General features: G+C 37.6%; 1 protein-coding gene across 1 annotated transcript in view; it reads right to left on the reverse strand.

The window, feature by feature from the left end:
• The window catches only part of LOC140137033 (uncharacterized), a 30,745-nt gene that overhangs the window by 1,020 nt on the left and 9,492 nt on the right, over nt 1–20,233 (reverse strand). Inside the window, exons 7-12 of the mRNA XM_072158693.1 lie at nt 19,319–19,423; nt 16,719–16,816; nt 6,511–6,612; nt 3,481–3,602; nt 1,862–2,021; nt 1,019–1,117 (exon numbers count right to left, since the gene is read on the reverse strand). Coding sequence (XP_072014794.1) covers nt 1,019–1,117; nt 1,862–2,021; nt 3,481–3,602; nt 6,511–6,612; nt 16,719–16,816; nt 19,319–19,423 — 686 coding nt within the window. The remainder of the gene's footprint in view (nt 1–1,018; nt 1,118–1,861; nt 2,022–3,480; nt 3,603–6,510; nt 6,613–16,718; nt 16,817–19,318; nt 19,424–20,233) is intronic.

The raw sequence follows: 20,233 nt of genomic DNA on the forward strand, positions 1-20,233 counted from the left end.
TAAAAATCTCAACTTTTTTTGAGAAAAGTGGGGGGATGAGGCTGTGGATCACGAAATGCCCTTTTAAATGAACATACTTTTCTACATTGTCATAATGGCATCACATCATTCATGGTACATTATACATGTATAGCTATATGTGACCAGCTCCAACAAAACCCGGAACAAGTCATCAGGCATGATTTTGAGTTATAGGCCTTTAAAGACAACATTCCCATAAAAAAAAAATCAAATTTTGGAATTCTTAATTTCATGGTATTTGACTGTGGGACTAAGTGGACTTTCCAATTGTTGGAAGTACTTATTAAAAAAGAGGTTTATTATAAATACCGTAACCACCCGGGTCTAAGCCCACCTTCGGGTATAAGCCCACCTTCGGGTATAAGCCCACCCCCTATTTTTCAAAACATTCGGGGAATAAGGGGGCACTCGGCTATAAGCCCAGTACAAAAAGTTCTTAAATCAAATCAATGCTTTCTCTCACATTTAAGAACAAATATTAAAAAAATATCAGTTGATAATTAACATTCCACACTTAGAATTTTAAGAAATTGACATAGATGATAGAAATTACTGGTACATTGGGCATATATACAAATGGGGATGATTTTTCTTATTTCTAAATTCAAGTACTAGCCCCTCCCCGGTTATAATCCCACCCCCATTTTCTAAGTGAAATCTGCCATCTAGGGGGGTGGGCTTATACCCGAGTGGTTACGGTAATTACCAGTTGAACTATGATAATCCCTATTCAATCCTGTGTAAGGCAGGAAACTAATTAGCCCATTACTCAGAATAGCAATTTGGCAAAAAATATCAAGGTATCATTGATGTTATGTATATAATTTTTGGTATCATTTTAAAGCTTACTGTCTAGTGCTTACATTTTTATTCAAATCATGAAGTGTCAAAAAGGCAACATGTTCCTGGTTTTGTCAGAACGGGTCACATATCTAATCATATTATCATACATATTATGTCACATCATATAATAACATACCGTACTTCAGTTACTCACCAGTTTGTGCAGCAAAGTATTGACATGGTTTGTAAGATAACCTGGTGTGCTGAAGTAAATATTACACTCTCTGCATCGAATTAGTTTGGCTTCTTTGTACTGAAAGGAAAAAGACAATGAAAATGATCTGGTAAGCTGTGGTGTGTCTCTTGACTCACGCCATATGTATGTTGCAGTGGTATTTTCGATTTGTGCGTCTTAACCTGTTCCCGCGTAAACTAAACACACTGATGAATGATCAACTTCAGACAAGACACAGTATAGGGCACACTTATACATCAGAGAGGGATGTAGTGTGAAGATGCAATTTCAAAAGGGTGAAAGGGGTTAGATATCTACCCTGTTTGGGACAACCTCTTGACCCCCCGGAACCAAGGGGCACCACAACATTTTCTTGTTTGACGACATCTACATCTGTGAGATCATCTGAGGTGTCTCAACAACATCACAAGCAACAATAATAACATCCCAGTGAAAGCCCTCCGTGAGTGTACCAAATTTGAGTAGCGTAGAAGTATAATTTTGCTTTCTATTTATGTTTACTGCTACTTATGAATATGCATCATTATATTAAAAAGATCATTTGCATTGGAGCATGGGATGGTCAACATTATGATGTTCTTGTGGTAAGCCTCTTTCTTTTTTTTTTTTTTGGGGGGAAGGAGAGGATGGGACCAAAATCGAAAATTTAGTCTCCCAAACTCCCACAGTTCCCCAATTTCCTTTTTGAATGAGGAGGTTGTGAGCAATGCCTAAGAATGCGGGGAATGCCCTCATTTCACTGCAACTGCCCCTACTTACAGGCAACTTATTTTGTTCAGAATATCTTTACGTCCACATTACCTGATGCCTTGGTGAATCGATGTGAGACTGTAGAGGTCCCTTGCAGGCACCATCACACACACGGCAGTAAAACTGCAAATCTGTTCCCCTCTTATGAATATCCGCTGTCATTTTCAGTCTCAGTGTAGCACTCCTTGGGTTCTTGGATTGCTCAGCTTTACTGTTAGAATCATAAAAGAACATTTCATATTCATATTTCATACAGATTATGGGCACAACCAGTCAAATTGTTGGCTTCTATGAGCTATTTTGATTGGTTACAAAGAGGGCTATATCATGCATTGAGCAAATCAGAGATGTTGAAATAATGATCAGTTGGGCTGAAGGGGATTAAACTTAAAATGACTCTGAGATCTAAAAGCTCTAGTTTGATTGGTTACTTATATGATTATATCATGTAATTAACCAATCAGAGGTACTGTAAGAAAGAATATTGCCCATGTGATTATTTATGAAAAATAATAGAAGTGGCCCATTCCATGTCAACTCCAGGGATGTGCACCTCTTCAATTTTTTTTCTTTTTCTGTATGGTGGTAGATATTGATGAGAAAGTAAAATCCTGAAAATTTGAGCTTCATACTCCATTTCGTTTTCCGTGGCATCAATTTGAAATTTAGGGGTAGCGTAAAAATGTGTCTCAATGACGAAAACGGCGTTTGGAGGTCCATAAATGTATAAAGGGAACCCTTAAAAAAAAAAAAAAGTATGTATCCTGGGGTACTTTTTGGTGTAGAATTCAAATCTGCTATCAGAAAACTTGTAACTCCTTTACTTTAAAAGATATAGGGCTCCTAAAATGCAAGTAATGTCCAACCAGGACCAACTTTGACTGGTCAGAACTGGAAAATAAAAATAATTTTACGTTTTTTTTTTGCCAGTCAAAGTTGGTCCTTTGGTTGGACATTACTCTTAGGGCCAATATTGATCATATTAAGAATACATTTAGCTGAGATATTCCTGAAACCACTTTTTGATTTGACACCTGAAAACCAATGTCAGACAATTTGCCCCAGGATACATACTTTTCAAAGTTTTGAAATATGTTCTTTATACATTTATGGACCTCCAAACATCGTCTTGATGGCTTCAACACATTTTTACGCTTGACCCATAAATTTCAAATTTTGATTTGCCACAGGAAAATGAAATGGAGCATGAAGCTCAAATTTTTCAGGATTTTACTTTCTCATCAATATCTACCACCACACAGAAAAAGAAAAATTGAAGAGGTGCTGTGTGCACATCCCTGAGTTGACATGGAATGGGCCAAGTACAAGTCAATGTGTCATTTTGGTCCAATCTTGGTGACAAATATTTCAGTCGACTGCTCAGTGTCAGAAATGGGTAAGTGCAATAGCTGCCATGTGTAGCTGCCAGTACAATATACTTTTTGTAAATTGCCAAATGTTCACAGGGCAGCAATTGCACTTACCCACTTCTGGCTCCACACAAATCCATGAAAGATTAGCTATTATTCCATTTGCAGAGCAATTTTACACACACACATAATCCCTGCAAGTTTTGCTCTTTTTCCCATGTTTTTTGTCTGGGCAATTTGCCACTTCTCTCTTGTTGTGCCCTGCCTCCCTATGGATAATAATGATCTTCTGGTACCAACCTGGGTGAACCAGATGAGAAGATACTTGGTAGGCTGACCACACGTTGTATCAGCTCACTCTTCTCATTACTTGATATGAAATTTCTGGCATGTTCAGCACTTCTTGCATGTATATCATACTCCTGAAAATGTGAACAATAAAATAATATGTCATCTTTAGTTAGATTGGCAAACCCTATATGTGTGCAGGATCTCACAAGTCCAGGGGCAGTAGGTGGCGTACAAACCAGGGGCAGCGCAACTGTACAGGTTGAGTGAACATGAAAAGCCAGCTTTGTAGTAACCAAAATGATGCGTCAGGAAAAAGCCTTGGCTATCGCACGAGTATAACATGCAATGTTAATATTATACAAGGCGGTTCTCGAACCACGAGTCTCGCCTGCTTTTGTGACCGCCTGCTTTAGCGATAACTGTTGGTAGAGAGGTAAATGAATTTGGCGGTTATCGGCTGGGCACGATTATCTGGCCGATGGTAACTGTACCCACCAAGTTTCATGCCCATACGACAGTTTTTACTAATATGACCTCTGATGACCCCTGGTGGCCCTGAAATGACCTTCTAAAATTTTGGCTCTAAATGTTGACTGTACCCATCAAGTTTCATGCCCATACGAGTTTTTACTAATTTGTCCTCAGATGACCCCTAGTGACTCCGAAATTACCTTCCAAATATTTGGCTTTAAATGTTGACTGTACCCACCAAGTTCCATGTCCATCCAACAGTTTTTACTAATTTGACCTCAGATGACCCCGAAATGACCTTCCAAAAATTTGGCTTGAAATGTTGACTGTACCCACCAAGTTTCATGTCCATACGACAGTTTTTACTAATTTGACCTCAGATGACCCCTGGTGACCCCAAAATGACCTTCCAAAAATGTGGCTTTAAATGTTGACTGTACCCACCAAGTTTCATGTCCATACGACAGTTTTACTAATTTGACCTCAGATGACCCCTGGTGACCCCAAAATGACCTTCCAAAATTTGGCTTTAAATGATGACTGTACCCACCAAGTTTCATGCCCATACGAGTTTTTAATAACTTGACCTCATATGACCCGAGTGACCTCGGATGACCCCGTAATGACCATCCAAAAATTTGGCAAAACCAAAGAACTATTTCATCAAAGTAATAAATCAAAACAGAAAGATGCTTCCTTTACGAAGTTATCACTCATTGAAAGTGCTACTTTGCTATACTTTACATGGAAAGCGACTATCTTAAAGTCGTCATATTTCCTTAATTACATGACGGATCAAGCTGTTATTGGGATATGTGATGCACAGTTGAAAATTAATTATTAAAAGATTTGGTGACCTCAGTTGACCTTTGACCTTGTATGTTACCTTTGACCTCACGAAATTGGAAAAAGTATGTTGCGCTGAAAAATCAAATTTGGCAATACCAAAGAACTATTTCATCAAATAAATCAAAACAGAAAGATGCTTCCTTTACGAGTTATCACTCATTGAAAGTGCTACTTTGCTATAGTTTACAAAGAAAGCGACTATCTTAAAGTCGTCATATTTCCTTAATTACATGACCGATGAAGCTGTTATTGGGATATGTGATGCACAGTTGAAAATTAATTATTAAAAGATTTGGTGACCTCAGTTGACCTTTGACCTTGTATGTGACCTTTGACCTCATGAAAATCTAATCAGGTCGAGTACCTCTGGCCACGCAACTCCCCACCAAGTTACGCCACTGTACCCCATAACGGATCTCCAGATAATCTGTTCACAAGGTATTTTGCTTATTACGCATATATTATGCAAATTAGGTACTTAATTACCATATTTTACGCTCAAAATCTAATCAGGTTCGAGAACCTCTGGCCCCGCTACTCCTCACCAAGTTACGTCACTGTACCCCATACGGATCTCCAGATAAGCTGTTCACAAGGGTTTTTTGCTTGATACGCATCAAATACACATAAATTATGCAAATTAGGTACTTAATTAGCATATTTTGCGCTGAAAATCTAATCAGGTCGAGAACATCTGGCCACGCTACTCCCCACCAAGTTACGTCACTGTACCCCATACGGATCTCCAGATAAGCTGTTCACAAGGGGTTTTTTTGCTTGATACGCATCAAATACGCATAAATTATGCAAATTAGGTACTTAATTAGCATATTTTGCGCTGAAAATCTAATCAGGTCGAGAACATCTGGCCACGCTACTCCCCACCAAGTTACGGCACTGTACCCCATACGGATCTCCAGATAATCTGTTCACAAGGTATTTTGCTTATTACGCATAAATTATGCAAATTAGGTACTTAATTACCATATTTTGCGCTCAAAATCTAATCAGGTCGACACCCTCTGGTTATGCTACCCCCTGTAAAGTTTCATCATCATAGCACTTACGGTTCTCAAGATAACGCGTTCACAAGCTTTTTCCGAACACACACACGCACACACGCACCCCCGCACACACCCTCTTGTAAATGCCGCCAAGTGTGGAGGCGTTTGTAAATGCCTCCAACAGCAACCGCCATACTGTGGAGGTTGCTCTAATCAGAAAATGACAGGTGGTATACCCCCCTCTATGGCCCAAAAACCCCATTTTTGAGCTTATCTTCAACTGTGGAGCTCCACGGTTGTTAGCAGACTCCACAGTGTGAATGTGACAAGACACACACACCTCCACAGTTGGAGGCATTTACAAACGCACACACACACACGGACACACACACACCATAGTGATTACTAAGTCTCTCCCTGAACATTCAGGCGAGACAAAAAGTTGTTTAAAAAATGTAATGATGCTAGAAACCCTGTTGAAAATTGCCACCACAAATTTGTCCGATTCACTTTCTCCTTATGGGATGCAATATGGATAAGAGATGATAAACAGAGGTCAAATTACCATGAACAGTTAGTTAGTTGTTTGCCCTATATTCCATACTTATTTATAAATTTGAGAGAGAGACTACTGGAGGCGGCCATTATGAATTTTCCTGGCCATTTCACATTGAATTTCACACACAGACTAAAAAATGCATTCTTTGGCACTTACCTTTTGAAATTTGAACTTCATATCACAGATGAGGCAGTACAAGGGTTCAAAGATTTTCTCATACAAATAGTATGGGCTCACCAGATTTTGTAACACCCTCGACTGTCAAATGAAATAAGAACATTATTATTAATTATCAGTGTTGGTAAAGCCAGGAGATCTGTTTGACATTAAGCCCTGAAAATTGAAATCCATTTATATAATAAGGATATAATGTATATCATTTCTTTCTGTGCTTTTAGAAACAGTCTCGATTTTTGAAACAGTCTCTTAAAAGCATATTAAATGTGTTACTTTGTGTCTATTTATTACACATAATGTGACATGATCAAGGGGAATGAGTCACATGTCGACCCTGGTCAAAAATGAGTTTTACATTTGTTTCTAAAGAGGAGATTTAGAGCTTTCAGAAACAGAGTGAAAACCCCATGTTGATACAGCTTTTCTTTACAAAGTTACGTCAATTTATCAATAGCTGAAAACAATAAAAAACAAAAGAATTTTAACACTTTCTTTGCCATTATCTCAAAATCAATATTAGCGACATCCGACTCATTTCCCTTGATCGTGACACATATAGAGTTTTGCAGAAAGGTCAACTGAAAATTTGTCATTTTAGGAACTATACATTATCCCTAAAGATGTCAAGACAGCGATGCTGGACAGAAACCATCCATTAGAAATAAATAAATAAATTAGGCCCTTTGTTTGACTGTATCTCAAAATCAATATTTCCAACTTCTGACTGATTTTGCTTGATCACATCACATACCGTAGAAACCCGTCTATAAGGAATAGAAGCGACTGTGATGATAGCATATTTCACGCTAGCGCCCTCCACAATATTATATTATTATGGAATTTGAGCAAATCATTTACCGACACAAGCAGGTATACAATGTATTATTTTATCTTTATTTCGCATCTCACGAGCATAGCTCACTTGGCAAGGCATAAGACTTTGGTTCTTTAGATCGGAAGATGGTGAGTTCGAGCCTCATCACGGTCACACAAACTTTTATAAACAAAATATTGTTCAAACTTTTCATTTATATTTTCTTGCATTATCCCTAGACACTGAAATAAAGAAATGCCTCACACCAATTTTTGGACACTTATCAGTCATTCAGAAAGAACGCATAATTTATTCATGCAATGCTTTGAGAAAATTCATTGGAATCAGCCAACTAATATTTATTGATTTATGGTCAACTTTTTCACTCAGAGTAATTACCCGACCGAGCCTCCCAAACAATTACTTGAAAGCCAGTTAGCATATAAACCAAAAGTTCCCCTAACAGGGAATGCACTATCTCACGATAGAGAAAAAATAAAGACTCCATTTAAGAATGGATAGAATATAAAGACTGCATCTAACGATGACAATATAAAAAGCCGCGGACTTACATATATCAAAAGAAATTAAATGGCTGACCCCTTTCTCATTTTCATATTATATTCATATTTAGATTACATGGTGGGCATCAGCATAAACCAACGCCAAATCTTCTAGTAGGCAAATACCCACGAAGATTGGAAAGACTAAATAGAATTTATTAATGTAATATATGTATAATTATGTACATTAAATTGATCATTTTAGAAAAATGATCCAAAAAACTGTTCCAGGTTCCTTGACACACATCGCCATGCTTTGAAAGCTTATGATATCGTATGCATCACTAGATTATGATGCCTACTCTAAATACAATAGGACAGCCTACCCTAGAATTCAACGCGATAACTAGCCATTTCATTAACCTCATAAAAACTTGATCACAATATTTCCTTTTTACTTATATTTTGTTGAACAAGAAAAATCTGAGGGCATAGTACTTGGCCCCTGTCTAGCTACCCCATGCCAACCTGGTGTTGATTCCTTCCTTCCCGCTATACACTCATCAACCAAAATACCGCCCAAGATTGAAATGGCATAAATTTTAACACTTTCACTAATGCTTCTGTAGAAGAAGCAACTTAACCACACTATTTTACAACGATATTTGAAAATTTATAACTCGCCACAGCATAAAACGTGTTGCTGAATTAGACCTGAACCTGAAATGATCTACTCACGCACTCTCACCCTTAGTCATACTATTCCGCACGGAAAGAACATCAGTATATTCTAACCCGAGGGCTCTCAACCAATTATGTTTTCCTTTCTCCTTACTGACTCAAAATGGCACAAATTAAAATCAATTTCACTAATGCTTCTGAGGCAGAAGCAAACTTCACCACACTATTTCACTGAGAATAAATATTACAGCTGCGCAACAGAATAGAACATGTTGCTGAGATAGAAACTGAAGCTGAAGTGAACTACTCACACACGTACACTCATATAGTCATACTATTATGCAACACAAAGAACCGTGACATCCAACATGTTCTGATTTCATTTCATTCTTAATTACATTTTGACTTAATAAAGATGAAACCTTCATGTGATTTGTCTCACTCTTGCGATACTCATTTTTGACGTCCTGTCCTCTATTTTGATCAATTTTAATCAGATCAACCTTGACATAAAGGGAGTGGAGGTGGGAAAAATTTACGTCCGATTCGAATGCTTGACTGATATAGAATGAAAACCGGTACACATGTACCTAACGGCAACCCGGCGAAGCCTTGTCCATGAAACTATCACGTGACTTCCTTACGGAAGGCTATTTCCGCCACCGGAAAATAGTGAAACGTGACTTCACTACGGAAGGCAATTTCAGACGCGAGATAATATTATGTTTCATTAGACGAGCTAATTAAACTGCATTATCCCTAGACACTGAAATAAAGAAATGCCTCACACCAATTTTTGGACACTTATCAGTCATTCAGAAAGAACGCATAATTTATTCATGCAATGCTTTGAGAAAATTCATTGGAATCAGCCAACTAATATTTATTGATTTATGGTCAACTTTTTTCACTCAGAGTAATTACCCGACCGAGCCTCCCAAACAATTACTTGAAAGCCAGTTAAGCATATAAACCAAAAGTTCCCCTAACAGGGAATGCACTATCTCACGATAGAGAAAAATAAAGACTCCATTTAAGAATGGATAGAATATAAAGACTGCATCTAACGATGACAATATAAAAAGCAGCGGACTTACATATATCAAAAGAAATTAAATGGCTGACCCTTTCTCATTTTCATATTATATTCATATTTAGATTACATGGTGGGCATCAGCATAAACCAACGCCAAATCTTCTAGTAGGCAAATACCCACGAAGATTGGAAAGACTAAATAGAATTTATTAATGTAATATATGTATAATTATGTACATTAAATTGATCATTTTAGAAAAATGATCCAAAAACTGCCAACCAAGTTCCGTGAGACAAGTCAAGGAACTTGCCTGACTTCCCCCCCCTCCCTGATTGCAGTTTATGTTTTACATGACATCTACCCTTCCATGAGCTTTGCGGTGAAGAAAATGATTGACGGTTCAATTGACCAATGTATTAGCCATCGTTATGTTTGGAATAACCAAAAGTCTGACGGGCAATAAATACTCCTACAATGTACTACTATCTTTTGGGTAGATTTACGTATGAGAAAACCCAATGCCAAACAAAGCAAACAAACCCAATGATTATTAGCCTACTTAAATATTGGAGTTATTTGAATTTTCATCCCTCAAGGCCTACATGTGATGTTCAAATGTAGGCCCTATATGCCTCTGTCGACTTCCCATGTTTTGACAAATGCCCATACATGTTTCATGCCCACTTAGGTGAATTTCCTTTTGTCTCTAGGTGTATCAACTAGGTGAACCTATTTAACATTGTGACATACATACACCGTAAAAGAGAATACTGTAATTTGACTACTGGAGAACTAATAATAATAATAATAAAACTGATAATAATTTATTTTATAGTGCAATCACATCAAAAGAACTCAAAGCGCTTTACAAAACATGGTATTAAAACCACATACATTGTAAAAAATGAGAACAATATTTGAGAATACAATTTTAGAACATACAAAGAGTTCGAGCAAATATATTAAAACTAGTTTAAAAAGACAACAATATATTGCACAGCGTAAGCCTAAAAGGACACGATTGATCAAAATGCAATTAACTGTGAAATATAATAAAACACATAAAATAGCAAACAATGCACACAGTACATATTGCACAACGTAAATGCAACAGTAATTTCGAGATCAAAAAGGCAAGAACCCATGCAATATGCATTATGCAAAGATTTAATTTGTCTTCATTTAATAGATACAATTTAAAACCACAACTTTGTCTTACCAACTTGCGGTGAAAATTTCTGTTCTTTGTTTGATAGGTACAAATAAGAGCATAATTTACCATAACTTGATAATAAGGATGAATTCTGGACTTAATTTAATAGCTCCAACTACATTTAGCCATTAACTATATATAATATGTTACTATGAATTTTATGCCCTCTAAGTAAATACCCAAGTCTATATATAATAGCCTTTTTGATAGTTACCATTAAGAAAGACCTGTAATACTATAAATTTGTTAAACCTAATGATCGTGAAGAGATCTGGTCTTCGTTTGATAGATACAGGTAAGAAAATATTTGCCTTAAATTTGTTAAATTTCCCAAAAGGTAAACATAATTCATCTTTTTTGTTTTATTTATCTGAACCAAGTCAATAATATATAAATACTAAAGAAACATTTATGAAACGCTAAAACAGAGGTCGCTAAGCGCTCTACAAAGCATGCCCTAAATACAAAATTATACAACAAATTACAAGTACATCAAACATGATATAGCGATTTACAAAGCATAGGCCTTTTCAAAACAACATCAATCTACAGTAAGCATGATAAGCACATCAAACTATATAAAGCAGGTAATATTGAAACAAAATTATAGCAATATCATCATAAAAACCAATGTACATGAACATATGCCATAGAGTTAAAAAGAAAACCACCGTCGTTTTCGATAAAAGCAGAAGAAACATACGTGGGCCCGTCACAAAGAAGCCACATTGCACGCTTATTGTTAAAAATGACGATGCGATAAAGAAGTAAGGGAGAGGTTGCTAGTACATCACCCTTTATGGATACACAGATCCAAAAATACATAAATGACAAGGCATCAAAAGGCAAGGCATCAATATTTGCGCACACTAACGTCTGGTTTGATGAGTAATATTTCAATCCCATCTGATTTCTGCCATAACGCTTGTCGCTATTTGTCCAACTAGCCAAAGTCAAGTTGTCCGATGTGGAATGACCCTTGTTTGTACAAATATATCAAAGATAATTCATGCAATAACATATTTGGTTAGCTGCTACCGAGATAAAACTCGCTAATTTCAACTACTTGCTTTCGGATCAGTTCAGCGCTTAATGAATGGACTTTTATAAATTGAATGATCCATTGATGACACCAAGATCATTCTTCCATTCCTCCAACTGTATCCTTACTGTGCTTCCTGAATTGTTTAACCTGGATAGATTGCCAAAGAATTGTATAAGCTCCTTCCACTGATACCAAATATTAAAGTGTTGACCTTTCCATCAAGCTGTGAACCGATCTTCCTATATTCCTCATTGCTTATCCATAGACATGTTAGAATTCATTCCCATAATTGCTGATGCTATTTTTACTCGCACGAAGCATTGTATAATATGTTAAAATTCGAGATGCAACAATACTCAATTTGAGGGAAACACTGTACTTTAATGAAGATGTAGATCCTTGTCATATTTGCCTGCACTAATTGTAGTTAGCTGATGTAGGCCTAATACTATAATTCTCCCCATATAGAAGTTCCGTTATTTCTTCTCTCGTCCTTCCTTCTATGTCCCCATCTCGTAGAATCCATATGACCTGCAATTAAAAGACAGAAGAAAAGGGAAGCAAATTCTGTCTGCAACATTTAAAGCCTACACTAAATACTGTATGTCATACATTGTATACATGTCTGTATATTATGAGCCTCATATATATTCTACACTCCAACTCCTTCATTAATTTATTCTAGTTGATGCCAAAACGGAAACACTAATATGGCTTCCACAATAAAAAAAAATGATTGCGATAAAATGTTTGAAATTGACAATAAAATTCGCTCAAATTGCCATTATATCCTCAGAGAGATTTTCCAATTCCGAACAGGAATTTTGAGCATGATTTTTTTTTTTTTTTTTTTTTTTTTTTTCCAAAATGTAAAATATCCCTGCTTGAGTTGAAATTTCTTTTATGAAAACCTATATACCAATGGCCGCCAATCGCGTGAAATGCACAATTAAAATGGCTTTTTTTTTCTTTGGCGACAATATTCAAGTTATCATTATTACTGTTATTATTTTTATTTTGTTTGTTTGTTACGATTCGTTTCGTCAAAATGGAGCACGGAACACTATCCAATTCGAGCATTACGTGTCCAGTGCACATATCATTGCGTTAAAAATTGACAATAATTTTTCCTCATATGGCCATTTTATACCAAGAGAGATTTTTCCAATTCTGAACCGACAACAACAACAACAACAAAAATTGAACCGAATTTTACTAATAAATGTCACTTTTAATTCATTTAACCAGAACAGAAACAAGTTTCCTTCTTCCCGGTTTATGATGTGTTATAGAAATGGCCACCTGCATGATTCATCGATCTTTAGCATTCATGAGTACCAATAATTGTATTACTTTCTGATGTGACATACACGCATCTATTCAATTCTTTTGTCACTTCAATGAACATGGTGAATAGAGCTGATGACCAAGAGGTCAAGCGTCCCTGAAGTCATGAATAGATTACGAGGGTTGCCAAACCCAGCGATTTGGCGCCTAATTGGGCGATTTTCAACTTCCGCCCGCGACAAAGAAAGTGCTCCGCAATCTGATTACGTAGGCCTATTTGGATTGTTCTAAGAACATTAACCCAGGTTTTCTACCCATGGCCCCTAGCTGAAATACAGCAAGATAACGTTAGATTGAAATGTAAACCTGTATTTTAGAAGCAGTTATCTGGAGCTATTCTCCATGGCTAATTTCTAAAGATGGGCTAGAACCCAGTTATTCACTGCTAATAAAACTGATTAACGGCAAAGTTTGACAAATTGTTGAAAGCAAATAGCTCACCGATTTATCCCCTGTTCTGCTCGTTGAACCCGACCACAGAAATTGTGTTAGCCGTCAGTCGTTGCCATTACATGTATGTTCCAGCATAAAAAGCCCCGGAATATCAGCACACACTCTTGATTATCGTCATACAGCGAATTGCACTCGTAACGCCTGACTACCTCAGTATACTTGTATTATCGAGTAATTTACACAAAACTATGCAGACAACATCTTGATTTAATATCTGTTGCCGTCACAGTTTATTCCATGTGAAGAAAGCTGTATTGTATAAGCTTGCTGATTTAATTCGCCTCTTCGTTGTACCATAGACATGATACATAGAGAAAAAAAATTTTACGTCCGATTCCGAATGCTTGACTGATATAGAATGAAAACCGGTACACATGTACCTAACGGCAACCCGGGCGAAGCCTTGTCCGCGAAACTATCACGTGACTTCCTTACGGAAGGCTATTTCCGCCACCGGGAAAATAGTGAAACGTGACTTCACTACGGAAGGCAATTTCAGTCGCGAGATAATATTATGTTTCATTAGACGAGCTAATTAAACTGCATTTTCTAAAGACTCCTTTCGTGATCATTTTTTTTTCATATTTAGTTTAATTTATTCTATTGTTTTTCTTTTATTGTTTCTTTTCTTTGTCTTTTTTTCTTGTTTAATTTTATTTTTTCTTTATTTTTCTTTGATTCATATAATATTGGCAGGATAAGGAGAGGAGGGAACTAAAGACCCATTCAGTGATTTGCTCATCCGGACGATCGTAAAAATCATCAAAATTCACCTTTGTCATTGTCATAGATGTGGTAACATAGCCTGCTAGTGGTTCAGCAGAAAACCGTGTGACACATAATATACATTTGGCTACATTTTATTATACGATAAATAATGAATTTATTAAACATGGTAACAAATATTCTCTAGCAGATCGGTTATAAATACGATGGAACTGGTAGGCATAGGCCTATTATAAATTCGGGATATTAAATATCTTCCTGACGAGACAGATCTGCGCATGTGGTCAAAGACGATTCCTTACTAGCCACAGACCGTCCGCTGGAATTAGTTGAATCGCTATGGCTGTTGGTCGGACCTCTCATCTCTCCACATCGATTGTGACCTATCCCCGACATTGCCCTTATGAACTCACATCCTCCTGTTTTATTTCAATACGCTGGCGGTTACGTAATAATCGGATTAACTACCATAGCAATAGGTGAAAACAATTTTGAATATACCGCGTTATACACTGATACGTTCAGACGGTACCTCTTCATTGAACCATATCATGCTGCACCTGTAAGATCTTTGAAAAGACCAGTATTGTATTCAATCTATGATTGCAGACATACACAGTACAGGTGATGAGTGTAACCTGCTTGTAGCGCAGCGCGATATGTTCAAAATTGTTTTCACCTATTGCTATGGTAATTAATCCGACATTACGCAACTTCACTAGCGTATAATGGCTTAATAAATTCTGACCATCACTTGGCTTGTTGGATTCGTTTATACTACAATTCAGCTGTCGGTGACGTAATAATCGCAATAACTACCATCAAGCAGATTGCACTAATCACCCGCGTATGTCACCAAACATAGATTGAATACCACTCTTTTCATAAATACTAATCTTACATGGCGAGTGATTAGCATTTCTTTGACAACTATGGTTTAATGCATAGGTGCCACGTGAACGATGAAGTGCAGGTCTATATTTTCGAAATTGTATTCATCAATTGCTATGGTAGTTAATCCGATTAATTACGTCACATCGACAGCGAATAGCCTATAGTATGGGTTCAAGTGGAACAAAAATAGTGTATGTCCATTGCTAGCTATGGTAATTAATCATGTTAGTGTTTACATCACTACTTGGTGAAGACAAGAGAAGTGTGCCTTTCTACCAACGCCTGTGATATAACAGGTGCAAGCTTAAACAAAATTGAATGACCAGAATAGTTTCCTTTGTCAGATGAATTGATTGAAGTTTTTGAAGACACTCTATTCTTGATGGGACAATAGATTCAAATATGGAATAATTATTATTCCTCATCTATTTTCTTTTATTGAAAAAACTGCAATTGTGGCAACAGAACAATATTTATTTTGATTTCATTTCAAGTAGTAACAAAATCGTGCTTAAGCCAAAAACGCACCCTACCTCAAGAATTGGGATGGCACAAAGGTGCAACATAGGTTTTTATTGCAAAGACGAGGACAGACAAGTAGTTACAACACATCTGTCTAACCGTGGGTTTCGCTATTATTTAGAATAAATGCTTTTACTAGTTTCTATAAAACCACAAAATTACTATAAAAAAAAATAAAAAAAATAAATAAAAAATAAAAATAAAAAAAACCGCACCTAAAATTAAAAGTAGAAAGGTAGATTTGAAGAAAGATAAAAAGAACAAGTCAAAAAGTTAAAATTAAACGAGAATGAAAAAACGGAACCGGTGCCCGGACCATGCTCTCTTCAGCATGTCTTCAGTTCCAAAGTCTGACGCTCTATCAATTGAGCTATACGATCCTGATATACTGAAACAGTCGTTATTATGTCAATACAATTGATTGGTGTTACAACATACTTAGATGGAATGCATAGCCACCCAGTGCCAGTATATATTTGCTCAAACTCCAAATACAACAAGCAACCAATTTTATTGAGGGCGTTTCTTAGGTATATCCTTGTAGACGGGGTTTTACGGTATGTTGAGAGTTTGGTCATTTGGGGATACAACCTTTTACTCTTAATTGACTAATAATGTCTTCACTGTGAGAGTTCCATGTATGAGAAAATCATGCATGGAATAACCTATTTTTCCTCTGAAACTCTGTTATAAAGAACTACAGGTAAATTAAGTAATTCATGGCCAAACTTGAGCATTATGAACGCTAGTGGCACCGCGATAAACACACAGGCAGATAGCGAGGTACAGAAGAAAGCATACACACGTCTGACATTGCGTACATGCTTAGTATGCTAGATGGATGCAAAACGCATGTTCCAGCTTGGCCAAGAAATACTTAATTTACCTGTAATATTTACCAAAGTAAAAACACTTTTTTGTGTGACCCAGTATGTATTCATCTGTAACTTACCTGGTGTTTAGCCCAACTGTCCTCAGTCTTCAATATCGGTTCTGGTGAGGATACTATCTTCATCATCTCTGGTGTTTCAAAATCTTTAAAAGTCAATCCTGAAGAAAAAAACAGCCACACAATATCTTGTGAGAATAATTGTTCTATATAGTCTTACTTTTCATGATTCTCTATCATCATAATGTTGGTCTTGGAATGTTTACACTTTTTAGCAGCTATTCACAATGTCTGAAAAATATAGTACTAATATTTTAGAATTAAAGTTTGGTAAACATGGCTCCTGCATAACAACTATTGATTACAAATTAAGAAAAAGTGAATTTAGAGTAATATTTTACACACAGCAATCAAGATTTTTAATGCTCACACTTTCAAGTCTTTATAATTTATGAAATTAAGGGATCTCCCTCACCCATCCCTCTTTATTTCATATACTGTCTTATCTTGGGTAATGGGTGAAGTTGCAATATTTCCCCCACATAAAGGCATGTAACTAGCCTGGTCATCCCCAGTACAGGCAAAATCCTGTGAGAAGATGCTCGTATAATTCTCTTCGAGGGCGTTTATAGCTGTGCATGTGCATCAACTTTCATCAACTGCGCAGCTGTATTTCCATTCAAGAGAATACTGTGAGACAGGGGCTCAATTTCTGTTACATTCAGGGGCGTAGCCAGCTTTCTTGGTCAGGGGGGGCAAAATAAAATTTTGGGGGCACAGACGAAAAAATTGCAGTTGCATCATACAATACATAGAGACTGTATGTCTTTGAGCTTCCCGAAAAAGGCCTTATTGAGACGATGTGCGCGTGTAGCGTGAAAACAATTGTATTTTACACTATTTTTGAAAAGGGGCTCCTTGCCCTTTTTCTTTTCCTTTGCCCTCCTCACTTTCTCTTTCATTTTTTGTCAGAGGGCACTTTTTCTTTCATTTTTTTTTGTCGGGGGCACTCTGCCCCACCTGCCTCCCGCTGGCTACGCTACTGGTTACATTTCCATTGTGCGAAACCATACTGTAACACCCAAGACCTCCCGGCAGATGCGAAGATATTACAACATTAACCCTAACACCCGAATGTTTGGTATGCGAGGGGTCCAAGGTCCGAATCCTGGCGGTACCAAGACAGCTTCCTAGGTATCATAGATGTACATGGATATAAAACCATCCACTACCTCTATGGCCAGTGTAGCCAATCAGCAGCTACTATCACACCTTGTCCAACAACATCAGATGAAATGGCCCAGGCACAACCATCAGATGAGCTAATAAATATCTATGCTCTATATGACTCACACCATGGCAAAGGGAGAAGGGAAGACAGCGAGTATTTTACCACCAGTGCATCACAAACTTAATCAATAGAGCTGTTACTCTTTCATCAGCTGAGATCAGAAATACAGCTCGGAACATATCTTATTCGCTCCTTGCATGGTCATCAAGTTTTGGGTAAAGCCTCGAACTGGCAACATACATGAATGGGAATTGAACCAGTTATCCATCAGTTATATTGTCACTGGGCAGGAAATGTACTTTTGGCCCTTGAACATGGATAAAGCCTTGTAGGCTTGATATTGAAGAGGTTGCTTCATCCATGTTCAAGGGCCAAAAGTACTTGCAGGAAACAAATCATATTTACTTTTGGCCCTTGAAAATGGATAAAGTCTTGTAGGTGTAGACTTTATATTTAATGGTTTGCTTCATCCATGTTCAACGGCAAAAAGTACATAAATTATGTGGTTTTCCCGCCCAGTGATGATATAAAGTTACATAATTCTTTCATTCATGTCTGTTCCCAGTTTGAGGCTCTACCCATCATGGCGGAACCATGCAAGAGGTGAATTGCAGGAAGCTTGTGACCGACTGCTTCACAGCTGACCGATGATCACCACCACATCCCCGAAAGAGGCTGCGGTCACATGGTCTTGCATGGTAAAGTAGCCACTCAGCACTGGGATGATGATACAGCCTTTTTAAATATATCTCAGGATATATATTTTATTTTGTAACTTTGTCCTGCATGGAGGGGAAACAGCAGACTAAATCCATCAGGCGTCTGCACTGCGCATGTGTGGTATGCTTGAAGTGACAACTGAAAATAGTTCATTTGCATGCAACTTTGGTTGTGTGCCATAGTGTGCCTTCCTAATGGCGCCTCTGTGTTACCATACCCGGTCAAAAGGTCAATTTGGACACAACTGTGCAGTCTCCTTTCCCCAGAGTCTGGGGAAAAGTTGGCAGTTTTAAGCACATAAGTTTCGCAGTCCTCAACCCACAAAGTTGAGGAATGAGAGTGGCAGTATTGATACCCATATATATTTTCATTTAGTCTACCCCCTATACCATCCCCCATAAATACACCCCTGCCCTGATACCGTAAACGTTCGCCTAATGGCGCTATGTGCTCCATTGACATAACTGGAACTTTATACACAAACTAAAGGTTCCTCCCATAAAAATCCCACCAGCAAATAAGGGCACGTACCCTTAATTCTTGTTGGGATTTTTAAAGGAGGGAGCTCTCTAATTGTACATGAATTTACCCCAAGGCAAAGGAGCCCAGGTGCGCCATTAGGCGAGCGTTTACGGTAGTAAAGTATACATACGTTTGGTTGGCTTGGGATACTCTGTGTAGCGTTCCAGACACTTGACGAGCAACTTCATATCTGGCATGTTTGCTGCCCTCATCTCAATACTTGACAGCACAGGCACTAATCTCAACAAAGGAATACAAAATAAAATAACATAAATGATATAGCTTTTCTGTGATGGTAACTAGAGGTGAAATTACTAACATTTACAATGCATCGTTAAATCCTTTAATTCATTGTTAAGTCCAAACTCATAGATTTGTATCTTAGATATGAGATATCGTCTAAACCAGGCCTTCTGAACTGGTGGCGCGCGCGCCAGTCGAAGTAGCGCACGAAGGGGTGAAAATACCCAATCTGGGCCTTTAAAAAACCTTAAAATCCATGAGCTTCCAGGGGCCCTGCTCCCTGGACCCCCGCTAAAGCACCGCTGCACCTTAACCGCTATGCATATGCACTACCTCACAGAGTCCTCCCTTGACATGTTGGCACTTCATGATCAGATCACTAAAATTTTCCAGTGGGAAACTAGTTGAGAAGGCCTGGTCTAAACTGTAATACTGCTATTTGTCACATCAAGTATCCTACCCAATCTTGAGTCACTTCCAGTCTAGCGGGCTTTGAACCCACGACCTTGTAGTGAAAAGGCGAGCACACTATGTGCATAGAACAAAAGAGGACTTCCCTGTCTGGTCTGTGACACTAACACACTTATACGTTGGTGACATACTGTTGTCAAAGCCGAGGTGGAAATAAATAATACTGTGGATATTTTAGGTCTAATAATGCAAGAATGTGTAGTTTGCACACAACTTCAGACCCAATGTTGATTTTAGTGATCCCACAGATAAAGTGGTAAATACAGTATTCGTCCGAGTATAGTCCCACCCCTTTTTCAGGTTTTTGGATACAAATTTAATACATTTTGAA

The sequence above is a fragment of the Amphiura filiformis genome, chromosome 17 (assembly GCF_039555335.1).
Source record: "Amphiura filiformis chromosome 17, Afil_fr2py, whole genome shotgun sequence".
Classification (NCBI taxonomy): Eukaryota; Metazoa; Echinodermata; class Ophiuroidea; order Amphilepidida; family Amphiuridae; genus Amphiura; species Amphiura filiformis.